General features: G+C 34.6%; 1 protein-coding gene across 2 annotated transcripts in view; it reads left to right on the top strand.

Moving 5' to 3' along the window:
- Nucleotides 1-170: 170 nt before the first annotated feature.
- The window catches only part of LOC148943561 (uncharacterized), a 67,691-nt gene continuing 53,747 nt past the window's right edge, over nt 171-14,114 (top strand). For both annotated transcript variants that reach the window (XR_016142929.1, XM_089101060.1), the window contains exon 1: nt 171-300. Coding sequence is in view for 1 of the 2 variants with exons in the window: in XM_089101060.1 (XP_088957186.1) it covers nt 198-300 (103 nt within the window). In the remaining variant the exon portion in view is untranslated. The remainder of the gene's footprint in view (nt 301-14,114) is intronic.

Raw genomic sequence — 14,114 nt, 5'->3', positions numbered from 1 at the left:
CTTGATAATTCAAAAGTAAATAATAGTGAAATTATAGTATGGAAATTTGTTAATGTTAAAAAATCATACATTAGCTTATATCCCTTTAAAAATTGATTGTCTTTTTTTTTGGAAGAAACAGAATAGTACAAACCATGTGACAAGTGCGAGCATCATTTTTATCACTCTCATGCAAGGGAACCTGCTGGATAGTTAGGATGGCCGTGTTTTTAGTGAACGTGTGTAAATTTCAGGGTTGTGGGCAAGAGTTTCCAAGCCTAAGTGGGTTGATACAGCATATAGAAGAATGTCATATTATGAGTAAGCAACTACATTATAGGCTACTTCCCTGGTTTGCTGATAGAAGAGTTCAAAAGGAATGTTTGGAAGAAACTCCATAGCTTTGCTTTTGTGGTGGATGTGTGGAATGCTGGTTTGGTAGCCTAATTATGTTTGTAGTTTCAGTGTATGTTCTGTCCTAACTGTATACTTTAACTGGTGCTAGTACAGTGGTTGGCTGCCTCAAAAGAAACAATAGGCCTAAAATTAGGCTATACAAACTAGGTTACTTTAGCCTAGGCCTATAAAAAACTGGCCTATATTATTCCCAAGAGTATTTTATTTTACCCCTGTCCCCCCTAATGTGCAAATATGACACCCAAATTATTTTAATTATTAAATATATACCAAATCATATTATTTAGTTAGGAATACACCATTTGATGCCTTTTTGGTAAAATTCTACTTTAGTTACTTTTGGCTATCTTGGAAAGGGGTTGGGTTAGGAAAATGAAACTTTCAGGGATGGATGTACATGCTAAGGTTTGTCCCGGGCCTGTACTTTGAATTAACTACCTCCCCGCATCCCCCCCCCCTCTATAGCAAGGTAAATGAAATATAAGTAATAGTTTTTTTTTTATACTATTTAATACTATATTACTATAATAAAAATAAATAAATTATTACCTTAAACAACTTATGCTTTTAACATTGTTCATTAAAATATATTCCAAAATCCTATTTAAATCCTAAGCCATTTAATTTTCAACCCATGCTGACTTTCTTTATGGTATATGAAACCAGCTTTGTTGTGATGTCACACTTGCCTTATCAGAAATCCTTACCCTTAAGGGTAGCAGGCACCTGCCAAACAACTCTGTTGATAAGACCATTTAAACTGTAGACTATTAATGAAGGAAAGGATTTGACAACAGAGACCAGTAAAAATAACCTAATCTTTTTTAGAGGACAAATTATGTCATGGAAAGAGGTTTTTGAAAATCCCCTTCAACCCAAACTAAAAATTTTCTAAAATTCTACTTTAGAAGCTTTTAAAATATTTCTAAAGTACTAAAAGATATAGTGCTAAAAACATCAGAATTGACTTCAGAGGACACATTATATCACGGGAAAATGTTTTTGAAATCCCCCCTCCCCCCAAACTAAAAAATTTCCAAAAGTATGCTTTATAATCTTTTATAATATTTAAAATATTTCTACAGATCTACTAAATACAGCACTAAAGACATAAAAATCAACTTTAGAAGACACTTTATCCCATGGGAAGATGTTTTTGAAATCCCCCGTTCCCCCAAACTCAAAAATTTTAAAAAATTATATTTTATAAGCTTTTTAAATATTTATAAAGAAGTAATAGATAGAGTGCTAAAAACATCAAAATCGACTTCAGAGGACACGTTATATCACGGGAAGAGGTTTTTGAAATTACCCTTCCCCCCAAACTCAAAATTTTCGGGACAAACCTTAGCATGTACATCCATCCCTGAAAGTTTCATTCTCCTAACCCAACCCCTTTCCAAGATAGCCAAAAGTAACTAAAGTAGAATTTTACCAATTTTCTAAAATTCTACTTTAGGAACTTTTTAAATATTTCTAAAGCGCTAAAACATAGAGTGCTAAAAACATCAGAATCGACTTCAGAGGACACGTTATATCACGGGAAGAGGTTTTTAAAATCCTCCTTCCCCCCAAACTCAAAATTTTCCAAAATTCTACTTTAGAAGCTTTTTAAATATTTCTAAAGCACTAATAGATAGAGTGCTAAAAACATCAGAATCAACTTCAGAGGACACGTTATATCACGGGAAGAGGTTTTTAAAATCCCCCTTCCCCCAAAACTCAAAATTTTCTAAAATTCTACTTTAGGAGCTTTTTAAATATTTCTAAAGAGCTAAGACATAGAGAGCTACAAACATCAGAATCATCTTTAGAGGACAAATTATATTATGGGAAGATGTTTTTTAAATCCACCTTCCCCCCAAACTCAAAATTTTCAAAAATTCTACTTTAGAAGCTTTTTAAATATTTCAAAAGAAAGAAGAGAGAGGGCACTACAAATATCGGAATCGACTTCAGATGACAAATTATGTTATGGGAAGATGTTTTTAAAATCCCCCTACCCCCAAACTCAAAATTTTCCAAAATTTTGCTTTTGAAGTTTTTTTAAATATTTCTAAAGCGCTAAGACATAGAGTGCTACAAACATCAGAATCAACTGTAGAGGATAAATTATGTTATGGGAAGATGTTTGTGAAGATGAAGCGCTAAGACATAGAGCACTACAAACATCAGAATCAACTTTAGAGGACAATTTATGTTACGGGAAGATGTTTTTTATGTCATGGGAAGATGTTTTTGAAATACCCATTGAAATTTTGACAAAACAAAATTTTACCATAATTTTTATTTATCATTTGCTTTTTCTCTGGCTTTAGCTCTGAAAACACAATTTCAGTTATTTGAGCAGAATTTTAAGCCATATCAATGTTTTATTTTCAAAATTTAGGAAATGCAATTGCATACCTTTAAAACCTTATAAATTGGGATTGAGCATATTTGTGAAGCTGAAAACAATTTTGTTGTACTTCATTTAAACAGAAGATCTATTTTGTAAGGTTCTATTGCTATAACTCACAAATTTTTAAAGGTCATTCAAAGTTTTAGAAATCCCCCTTATCATTCATCCCATTCCCCCTTCATACTCTAAAATCTGGTTGGTAATTTGAAAAGCCTTATTTTCCACGGGGGTATTTTTTGGGGGGAGGGGGGATTTTCCGTGAGGGTATTTCCCGTGGGGGGGGGATATTTTCTGCGGGGAGGTATTTTCCGGGGGGAATTTCCGGTGGGTATTCGCCAAGAACCACAAATTTGATGGTATGAGTTTTATTAAAATCTTTTACTTTTAGGGGTTGTTTCCCCCTTTTACAAAACTCAGACAAATTTGTTAGACATGCAATTTATCAACCAGATTTTAGAGTATTATTCCGGTGCAACACGTTGCAACGAAATGGTCAGCTTAGATTAGTATAAGCAGGGGCACCGCGAGCAGGTTGCTGACCCCCGCGCCCCCCCCCCCCCTCCCCCCGCTATCAAATCTCCTTTCAACTAACCTTTGCACCCTCGAAAGAAAATTTTTATATAAGTTCCAACATTTTTTACATATTTTAAATCTTGGATGTAAAAAAGAAAAGCAAAATTTTTCAACATTATAGGATTAATCTATTTGAATATGTTTTATGTGGTTACCCAACTCAAAATGTTAAGGGGTTTCCAAAAAAAATACTCAAAACGAATATAGATTATTCGGTACTTGTGCATTATAAATAACCCACTGCTATAGACTGTACAAGGAAACCAGACAAACGGGTATTTGTTAGACAAATGGATTGCAAAGCGTGATTTCTTAGTGCATTTACAATATTTAAACTGTTGTTTGTTGGTTTTAGGGAGGGAAAAAGGTACCTTGGGTTGGTTACATATTTAATCTATGCTATGATTTACCCCCCCCCCCCACCCCCTAATGAGCATATATATAGCCCAACTTTGTTTCTAAACTATTATATTTTAATCCTATTTTATTTTATTTCATTATCAGTAACCAAACTTAACTTCTTTCGTGTATAGTGGTGGGTTATTTATAATGCACAAGTACCAAATAATCTATAGTCAAATATTTACTTCTGCCCCCTCTCTCCCCCTCCCTATTTACACTCTAATAACGTCTTGTAGCGTCAAGAATGAAGATAGCTGCACTAAACTATTTTGACAAAAAAATTTCAATTGATTTAAGAACAAGGGGGGTTAGATACAGTAAATTGCCAAATTTTCTGTTACAATGTTTTAAACATTAATTAGTAAATAATACCCATAAAAAACAAATTAGTTGGGGTTATAAAGCTCCGATATATATTTCATGAAATGGTGCATTCTCGAGGAGATTGAATATTTTTTTTGAAATAGTGCTCTGCCAGATATCCTTCCATATGTTCTTCTCTTCTGCCATATCTGGGTATATTGTCTCGAACGTCACGCCAGTGTCTTTTGATGTTTTGTGTGTGAGCACCTGTTGCAGGGTCAACAAAATTTATACTGTGGTTGACGCGTAAATGCTGATAGCCCTGGCTACCCAGGCAATCGTAGGCCCTCCAACAGTCGCTGATAATTGTTGTCCCTGGCAGGATTCGGTTTTGGATAATTCCCAACAACGTGGCACTACTTCTATCCAGCACAGAAACCATGAATGAATTACCAGTTCCTCGCTCTATTCCACCAAATACCCATTTAACCTTGACAATCCGACCACTATTATATTTACGCTTCCCAAATTGGGCTTCATCTATCTCAACAATGACTCCTCCTCCCAAAGGAGCAAAGTTTGAATGACATATGTACATACAAACCTCTCTTCAGAACTGGCTCCAATCCACAAAGGTTTGTTTACAACAAGTAACATTGTTGATCATGAAATCCTTCCTTGGAGGCGGTATTTGAAGCCAAATCATAAAAAAACGGAAATTTTCTAGCTCAGAAAGGTGTGAACGAGCCATCCATGTTTCGTCATAGATCGATTTTGAAAAATTACACTTTACCTGAGAATATTCACGGCCACCTCGGATAGGTATAAGCCTAGACTTCTGGCAACGGAAAGAATTTCTATATTTTACGCAAATCTGCCAACAAATATCGCAATTCCTGCTTCTCAATAACATGCCATGGTTATAATACAACCCTAAGACTGCCTCAACAGTACGAAATTGAACGATACCACCACAGAAATTTATTTCACAAAAATTGCAAGACATATCTCAATAATTGTCATTTACAGACTGAAGCTGTAACTCGTAATATCTGTTGAAGCATTAATTAATTGTTTCATTGTTAAACGGCGGGAATAGTAGAACAAAGATAACAGTGAATTAGGTTATAAATATATTGGAAAGATAGGTCAACTTAGTAGGCCTATGCGTTTTTCCTGCATTTGAAATAGTTACTTCTTAACAGATGTAAATATACTAGTCGATTCTGATGTTTTTAGCACTCTATCTATTAGTGCTTTAGAAATATTTAAAAAGCTCCTAAAGTAGAATTTTTAGAAAATTTTGAGTTTGGGGAGAAGGGGGATTTTAAAAACCTCTTCCCGTGATATAACGTGTCCTCTGAAGTCGATTGTGATGTTTTTAGCACTGTATCTTTTAATACTTTAGAAATATTTTAAAAGCTTCTAAAGTAGAATTTTAGAAAATTTTGAGTTTGGGGTGAAGGGGGATTTCAAAAACCTCTTCCCGTGATATAACGTGTCCTCTGAAGTCGATTTAGATGTTTTTAGCACTCTATCTATTAGTGCTTTAGAAATATTTAAAAAGCTAATAAAATAGAATTTTGGAAAATTTTGAGTTTGGGGGGAAGGGGGATTTAAAAAAAAAATACCCTTGACATAAATTTACATATAAAGTTGATGCTTATGTCTTTATAGCTCTATGTCTTAGAGCTATAGAAATATTTAAAATATTTTAAAAGATTATAAAGGAGAATTTTGAAAAATTTAGAGTTTGGGGGGGCGGGGGGAGTTCAAAAAAATCTTCCCGTGATGTAACGTGTCCTCTGAAGTCGATTCTGCTGTTTTTAGCACTCTATGTTTTAGCGCTTTAGAAATATTTAAAAAGCTCCTAAAGTAGAATTTTAGAAAATTTTGAGTTTGGGGGGAAGGGGATTTTAAAAGCCTCTTCCCGTGATATAACGTATCCTCTGAAGTTGATTCTGATGTTTTTAGCACTGTTTCTGTTAGCGCTTTAGAAATATGTAAAAAAGATTCGAAAGTAAATTTTTGGAAAACTTTGAGTTTGGGGGAAGGGGGATTTTAAAAACCTCTTCCCGTGATATAACGTGTCCTCTGAAGTCGATTCTGATGTTTTTAGCACTCTATGTCTTAGATCTTTAGAAATATTTAAAAATCTCATAAAGTAGAATTTTATAAAATTTTGAGGTTGGGGGGAAGGGGGATTTTAAAAACCTCTTCCCGTGATATAACGCGTCCTCTGAAGTCGATTCTGATGTTTTTAGCACTGTATCTTTTAGTACTTTAGAAATGTTATAAAAGCTTATAAAGTAGAATATTAGAAAATTTTGAGTTTGGGGTCAAGGGTGATTTTAAAAACCTCTTCCCGTGATATAACGTGTCCTCTGAAGTCGATTCTGATGTTTTTAGCTCTCTATCTATTAGTGCTTTAGAAATATTTAAAAAGCTTCTAAAATAGAATTTTGGAAAATTTTGAGTTTGGGGGGAAGGGGGATTTTAAAAAAATATTCCCATGAAATAATTTGTCATCTGAAGTTTATTCAGTTGTATGTAGCACTCTATGTCGTATCTCTTTAGAAATATTTAAAATATTATAAAAGCATCGAAATGAGAATTGTCGAAAATTTTTGAGTGTGGGGAGCCGGGTGATTTCAAAAACGTATGCCCGGGAAATAACGTGTCTTCTGAAATCGAGTCTGATGTTTTTAGAACTGTATGTTTTAGTACTTTATAAATATTTTAAAATATTCTAAAGTATAATTTTAGAAAATTTTGAGTTTGGGGAAGGGTGATTTCAAAAACCTTTTCCCATGATATAATGTGTCCTCTGAAGTCAATTCTGATGTTTTTAGCACTCTATCTTTTAGTACTTTAGAAATATTTTAAAAGCTTTTAAAGTAGAATTTTAGAAAATTTTAAGTTTGGGTGGAAGGGGAATTTCAAAAACATCTTCCCATGACATAATTTGTCCTCTAAAAAGGATTAGGTTATTTTTACTGGTCTATGTTGTCAAATCCTTTCCTTAATTAATACAGTTTAAATGGTCTTATCAACAGAGTTGTTTGGCATGTGCCTGCTACCCTTAAGGGTAAGGATTTCTGATAAGGCAAGTGTGACATCACAACAAAGCTGGTTTCATATACCATAAAGAAAGTCAGCATGGGTTGAAAATTAAATGGCTTAGGATTTAAATAGGATTTTGGAATATATTTTAATGAACAAGGTTAAAAGCAGAAGTTGTGTAAGGTAAGCAGTGATTTATATTTATGATAGTAATATAGGATGAAATATGAGTTAAAAACAACTAGTAATGTGCAGTAATTTACCATTATATAGAGGGGGGAGGAGTGGAGAGAGGTACTTAAAAGTACCTTCCCGGGACAAACCTTAGCATGTACATCCATCCCTGAAAGTTTCATTTTCCTAACCCAACCCCTTTCCAAGATAGCCAAAAGTAACTAAAGTAGAATTTTACCGCCTTTTTTTATGCTGATTACAAATATAATAATCATTTCTACTGGAAATGATTTTCAGCCCCCCATCCCTAAGCTAACCCCCATCCCCATATGTGGGTAAATATATACCAAATCATAGGCTATTATTGAGTTAGGAATAAAGTGGGTAAATATATGCTAAATCACATCATTGAATTAGGAATAAAGTGAATAGCCCTACACCATTTGATGCCTTTTTTTATGCTGATTACAAATATTATAATCATTTCTATCAGAAATGAATTTCAGCCCCCCCTAGCCTAACCTAACCCCCCCCCATATATGTGCAAATATATACCCTGAATTGACCCATAGAGGGGGGGGGGGCTAAAATTCATTTCCGATAGAAATGATTATTATACGCGTAATCAACATAAAAAAAGGCATAAAATGGTATATTCACTTTACTTGAAAATCAATAATATGATTTGGTAAATATTTACTTGGGGGTGGGGGGAAAGTTTAATCTTACCCCTCATTTACATCAGAAATAAAATGTATCCCCACCCTACCAATGTGCAAATATATACCCTGAATTGCATTAGCATGTAGTACCCTGAATTGGTATATAGGGATGGGGGTAAAATTTATTTCTGAACAAAATGATTATTATATTTAGAAAGAGCATAAAAAAGGCATTGAGTGGTATATTCACTTTATTTGTTAGTCAATAATATGATTTGGTTAAAATTTACCTATAAGTAAGGGTTATAAACCTAGAACTGGGACTGTTGAGAAGGAAACATGTTAAGAAAACAATTCTTACTTCATGATATGCAGAGTAATTATAGTTAACACATTTTGATTATAATGTTACTATACTTCACCCCAACCCTCTCAACCCAATGTGCAAATATATAGGCAAATTACAGTAAATTTTTACCAAATCATATTATTGACTAACAAATAAATTTATATACCACTCTATGCCTTTTTTGTGCTCTTTCCAAATATAATAATCATGTTTGTTGAAAATGAATTTCACCCCCACCCCTATATATTCCAATTCAGGGTATATATTTGCACATTAGGGGGGGGGGGCAAATTCTATTATTGATGCAAACGGGAGGTAAGTTTAAACTTTACCCCACACCCCTAATGTGAATATACCTAATATACCCTGAATTGGTATATAGGGGTGGGTAAAATTTATTTCCAAAAAAAAAAAATGATTACTATACTTTGAAAGAGCATAAAAAAAGGTATTGAGTGGTATATTCACTTTATTTGTAAGTCAAAAATGTGATTTGGTACAAATTTGCCCAAATTACATGTTTCCCATGTCTTTTGTTTCTTGATTTTGTCAGTAGAGTTTATGGGTACATGGTAGAAACAAGAGTGATGCATGACAAAATACATGGGACATCCATTTGAGAGCTTTAAGGTCCTCTGGACCTGTAGTGCTCTTGAGTTGACAACTCCCAATTGAACCTCTGCTGCCTCTTCTCCCACTCCTTGTCAAGGTAGCATTTGAAAGACTGGATGGAGGGAGCACTGACAGTTGAGTCTTTCAATTGATTCCAATGGTTTATGACTCTTCTCAAGAAGTACATTTGACAGGTTCTTGATTGGGAGCTTAACTTTGGCAGCTTCTTAGAGTGTCCTCTTGTGTAATAATAGCTGGTGCTATGACTGCTGCTAAAGGTGGCAGAGTTTTCTTCTTGAAGTTTGTAAGTCAGCATCATATCACTATGCATGTGTCTGTAGATGAGGGTAGATAGCTTAAGTTGCTTGAGGTGGTCCTCATATGAAGTTGATTTTAGGCTTTTCATGCATTTTGTTGCTCCCCTCTGAACATTGTTGATGAGCCATACATCTTGCCAATAAGAAGGACCTGCAAGGCACATGCCAAAATCGAGATGGGGTCTGATGAGAGCTTTATATAATTTTATGAATATTGTTGCCTCTTGGCTACTGATGGTCTGTTTTAATAGGCCATGACGGGAATTTGCACAGGAAACAACATGCTGAATGTGGCTGTGGAACTTCAACTTGTTGTTGATGATGACACCAAGGTCCCTTTCTTCTTCTCTTTTCTATAGATGCTCCCTTGTTTTTGTGATGGGATTGTAAATTGAGTAGGTGGCCATTGGGTTGTTAGGTCCAAGGTGCAAAATACAGCATTTGACTGTATTGAATTGAAGGAGCCAGTCTCAAGTCCAATCCTGTAGCCTGTCTATGTCATGTTGGATGGTCTGTGGATTTGCAATGCCAAACAGTTTGGCATCATCAGTGACCAAATGCATACTATTATCTATGTGATTGAAAATGTCATTGATGTACATCAAGAAAAGTGTTGGGCCTATTACAGTTCCCTGTGGTACCCTGCTCATTACCATGGCCTCATGGGATGGCCACCCATCTTGAATAAGCAGACTTTCTGTTTGTGGTTGGCAAGGAAATTCATTAGCCAGTCTATCACAGCTGATTTGATGCCATAGGCAGATAATTTGGAGTGCAATTGAATGTGTGGTACCTTGTCAAAAGCCTTGGCAAAGTCCAGCAGCAGTAGGTCAACTAGAGGTCCTTGGTCAATCAGATTTGTAATTTCTTTGTATGATTCCAATAGGTTTGTTTCAATTGATTTTCCTGACTGGAATCCATGCTGCTTGGGCAACAAGATCTTGTTTGTGGTTAAATGTTTGAGAATTGAATCATTGACTATGCATTCAAGTATCTTAACAACAGCTGAAGTTAGGCTAATAGGTCAATAATTCTCAGATTTGGTACAATCACCTTTTTTGAGTACCAGCATTATGTTGGCTACTTTCCAGTCTGCTGGTAGCTCTTTAGAGATAAGTGATGCCTGGAAGATTCTTGTGAGGGGCTCTGCTATCACTTCTGCAGTTTCTTTTAATAGTCTTGGATGTATATTATTGGTCCCTGGTGACTTGTTAACATCTAATTTCAGTAAACGTTTAAGGACATCTGTAGACAATACCGTGGTGCTCTCCATTGGGGCTTTTACATTGTATTTTGGTGGGGAAGGTAAAGGGGCATCTGATTCAGTAGTGAAAACTGAGACAAATTGTAGGTTCAGTAAGTCAGCAAGCTTGTTAGTGTCTGTAGTTTCTTCACCTTGCTCTGTTACCAGTTTTTTGATACACCATCTATTATGGTTTTGGCTAGAGATGCACTGCCAAAACTTCTTTGGGTTTGTCTTGGCTTCATCAGCAAGTTTGGATTCAAAGCTTATGTACAAGGCCCATGTCAAGTTTTTAGGTTTATTCTGACTTTTGGAATATTTCTCTCTATTTTCAGGGGAGTGGTGTTTTTTATATTTCTTCCATTGTCTGCTTTTATGGTTGATTTCCCTCTTAATCTCTTTTGTCATTATTGGAAGTGTTCTTGGTTAGGGGATGAGCTTGCTCAAGGTGTACTGATTTGCTTTGATTATCAGTAATTCTTTGAAGCACTCCCATTGCTGTTCTAGAGAACCAGATAAGACGTTGTCCAATCTGATGTTGTTGAGATCCATTCTAATCTTCTCATTGTTAATAAAGGTCTTCTTGCTGTAGCAATTTGTTACTTTGAGGACTGTTGTTCTAATGTCTATGGTGACATGATCACTCTTTCTGATTGGGGGCATGTAAAAGGTAGAGAGGAGAGCTTCTGGTCTCCTGAGAAATACCAGGTTAAGAAGGTTTGGTTGCTGTCCCTCCCTAAAACACATCGGCTGGTCAACAATTTGATGGAGAAGGGATCACCATAAGGGATCACCTGCGATTAGAAGATCACCATAAGGTAAAATTCTACCTTAGCTACTTTTCACTATCTTGGAAAGAGGTTAGGTTAGAAAAATGAAACTTTTAGAGATGGGTCTACAGGCTAAAGTATGTCCTGGAAAGGTATTTTGAATTACCTACCTCCACTTCTTCTCCCTCCAGAGGGTCCTGACCTTGATGACCTCTAAAAATCCATGTGTTATAAAAGTGACCTTGCAAAATAGATCTTCTGCTTAAATGAAGTACAACGAAATTGTTTTAAGCTTCACAATTTTGCTCAATCCCAATTTATTAGGTTTTAAAGATATGCAAATACATTTCCTAAATTTTGAAAAAAGAAACATTGATATTGCTTAAAATTCTACTCAAATAACAGGAATTGTATTTTCAGAACTAAATCCAGAGAAAAAAAAACTGATAACTAGAAATTAAGGTAAAATATTGTTTTGTCAAAATCTCCAATAGGTATAGGTCCTGTCATGTAGCCTAGGCAAATGACCTGACCCTCTAGAGAGAGGAGTGGATGTAGGTACTTTAAAATACCTTCCCTGGACATACTTTAGCCTGTAGACTCATCCTTGAGAGTTTCATTATCCTAACCTAACCCTTTTCCATGATAACCAAAAGTAGCTAAAGTAGAATTTTACCATAATCAGAGCTATATATTTACATTAAGGGGGAGGGGATAAAGTATAGTAGAATTGGAGTAAAAATATGTTCACTAGAATTTCCTGCATATTATGAAGCAAGAATTGTTTTCTTAAAACATCCTTCTCAACAGCCCCAATTCTATGTTTATGCCTAAGTATTTTAGAATTTTTTAAAGCCATTTTCAGACTTATTGTATTTGTTTCATGTCATCATAGAAATGAGAAAAGTTGATTAAATGTGTTATTTTAAAATTCTAGTTGAGTGACAGGTTAATAAGATTTACAAGAATGAATACATAGAATAAATAGGCAAGTTTTAGTCTGTCAGGAGTGTGTTCCCAGATAATATTGCAAATTTAAAGCCTTTTCCTACCTTATTATGTATGTGCCTGATTGACAGTATTTCAAACAGTATGTTGTATGAAAAAATGGATAAATTTGCAGTTAACAACATGATTTAGCTAGGATGAAAGTGAATATATCCCTTGCTGGCTTTTTTATGCTCTTTCCTAATTCAGTAATTGCTTCTGGATAAAAATTACATTTCGAGTCCCCCTAAAGGGCTAGAAACAGCTCATAGTAACCAACAGTTTGAAAACATGTTTCTTTTAAAACTGGCTAGTGAGAAAAATTGCCATTTTTAGGTCCCCATCAAGGGCTCAAAACAGAATTTCCCCCAGAAAAAATAATTAAACTGTAAAAGAACATAAGAAAAGGCACCAAGTTATGTATTCATTGTCATCTTTGCTAAATTATGTTGAAAACAGGAAAATTACCAAAAAATGTGGTTCTATCCTGCTTTCTAAGGCTATAATGAGAGAAAGGTTGAGATGGCTAGTGCTTCTGTCTGCATTATGTAGATATAAACAGATCATTCTTGAATTGGGTGTGAGGATGTCATAAAAAAGGAATCTGGAACTTACTGGGAGGTTGTAAAGAGGCAGACTTAGAACAGATTTGTATAGGGGATGAGCTAATGTTGGCCTTAGGCAGCTTGGTGCTGCAGTTAGGTGTAGTACTAGTTTTTCACTATCTAAACAAAAAGTGTTTGCTAACAATTTTTGCAACAATTGCGTTTCCATTGTCCAAACGGAAATTGTTAACTAACATAGTTAGAGAATTTCCCTGAGGAAACTCAAATCTATTTGAAATTATAGCAACTTGTATGTTTGGCAAAAGTTTTAAAAGGTGCATCAATATCTTCTGCTTATAGTTATCAAATTAATAAAGAAAACGTGAAACTTACCCAGAAGATAATGATAAACTGACAAAATCAGCAAACCTTTGTGTATAGCCTAGGGCAAAATTGTGTAAGGACACAAGTTGTGAATTGAAGCAATTACTAATTTGTAATGAACATTGACTGGGGAATTCAATTATACATTTTTTCTCTTCTTGTCTGATTTCTGCCCTATTATAAATTTTAACCCTCTGTCAGCCCTATTCTAGCTTTTGCTTGATAACAGTCTTGTACATGGTCTCTTTTGAGCTAAAGGATAGTACCCTTTGATTCCCTGTTTAACACTTTCCAAATATAATGCTTGATAATGTAATAATTGGTCTCTAGCCCTCCCCCTAATTTGGTCAGATATAGACCTAGGTTATATTCAGAACATCTGAAGGAAACACTATAACAATTCATACTTCATAATACACAGAAAATGTCCAATAACCTTATGTTTATGGCAGAATTTAGATAAGAAAACAGGAGATGTTCAATTAGATTTGCTCCTTTCAAGTACAATGACGAGTGTTGCAGTTGTGCCCGGCCTTCTATTCTCTCTTAAGAGGTGAGATATAGCTCTTGGCTTTATATATATATATATATATATATATATATATATATATATATATATATATATATATATATATATATATATATATATATATATATATATATATATATATATATATATATATATATAGTAACAGGAGCCCAGTAGCTTCGCCACCAGGCCCCAGCACTTGTCATGCAGCAGGCTTCTAAATATATATATATAGATTCTCACTGTTGCTTGTCTTCTAAATGCAGACAATTTGAGCCTTTTCTTGATGTCATGACGTTCAAATGGACCTTAAATTAGAAGTGGTGCTTTTGTAAAATTATATTTTTTTTTATTGGAACTTTGATTTTTATTTTGGTTTATCTTTTGTCATAACGAACAACATG

The sequence above is a fragment of the Artemia sp. Qi Xiang Cuo genome, chromosome 15 (genome assembly GCF_049724085.1).
Source record: "Artemia sp. Qi Xiang Cuo chromosome 15, ASM4972408v1, whole genome shotgun sequence".
In the NCBI taxonomy this organism is placed as follows: Eukaryota; Metazoa; Arthropoda; class Branchiopoda; order Anostraca; family Artemiidae; genus Artemia; species Artemia sp. Qi Xiang Cuo.
This window is presented reverse-complemented; position numbering and strand designations above follow the sequence as displayed.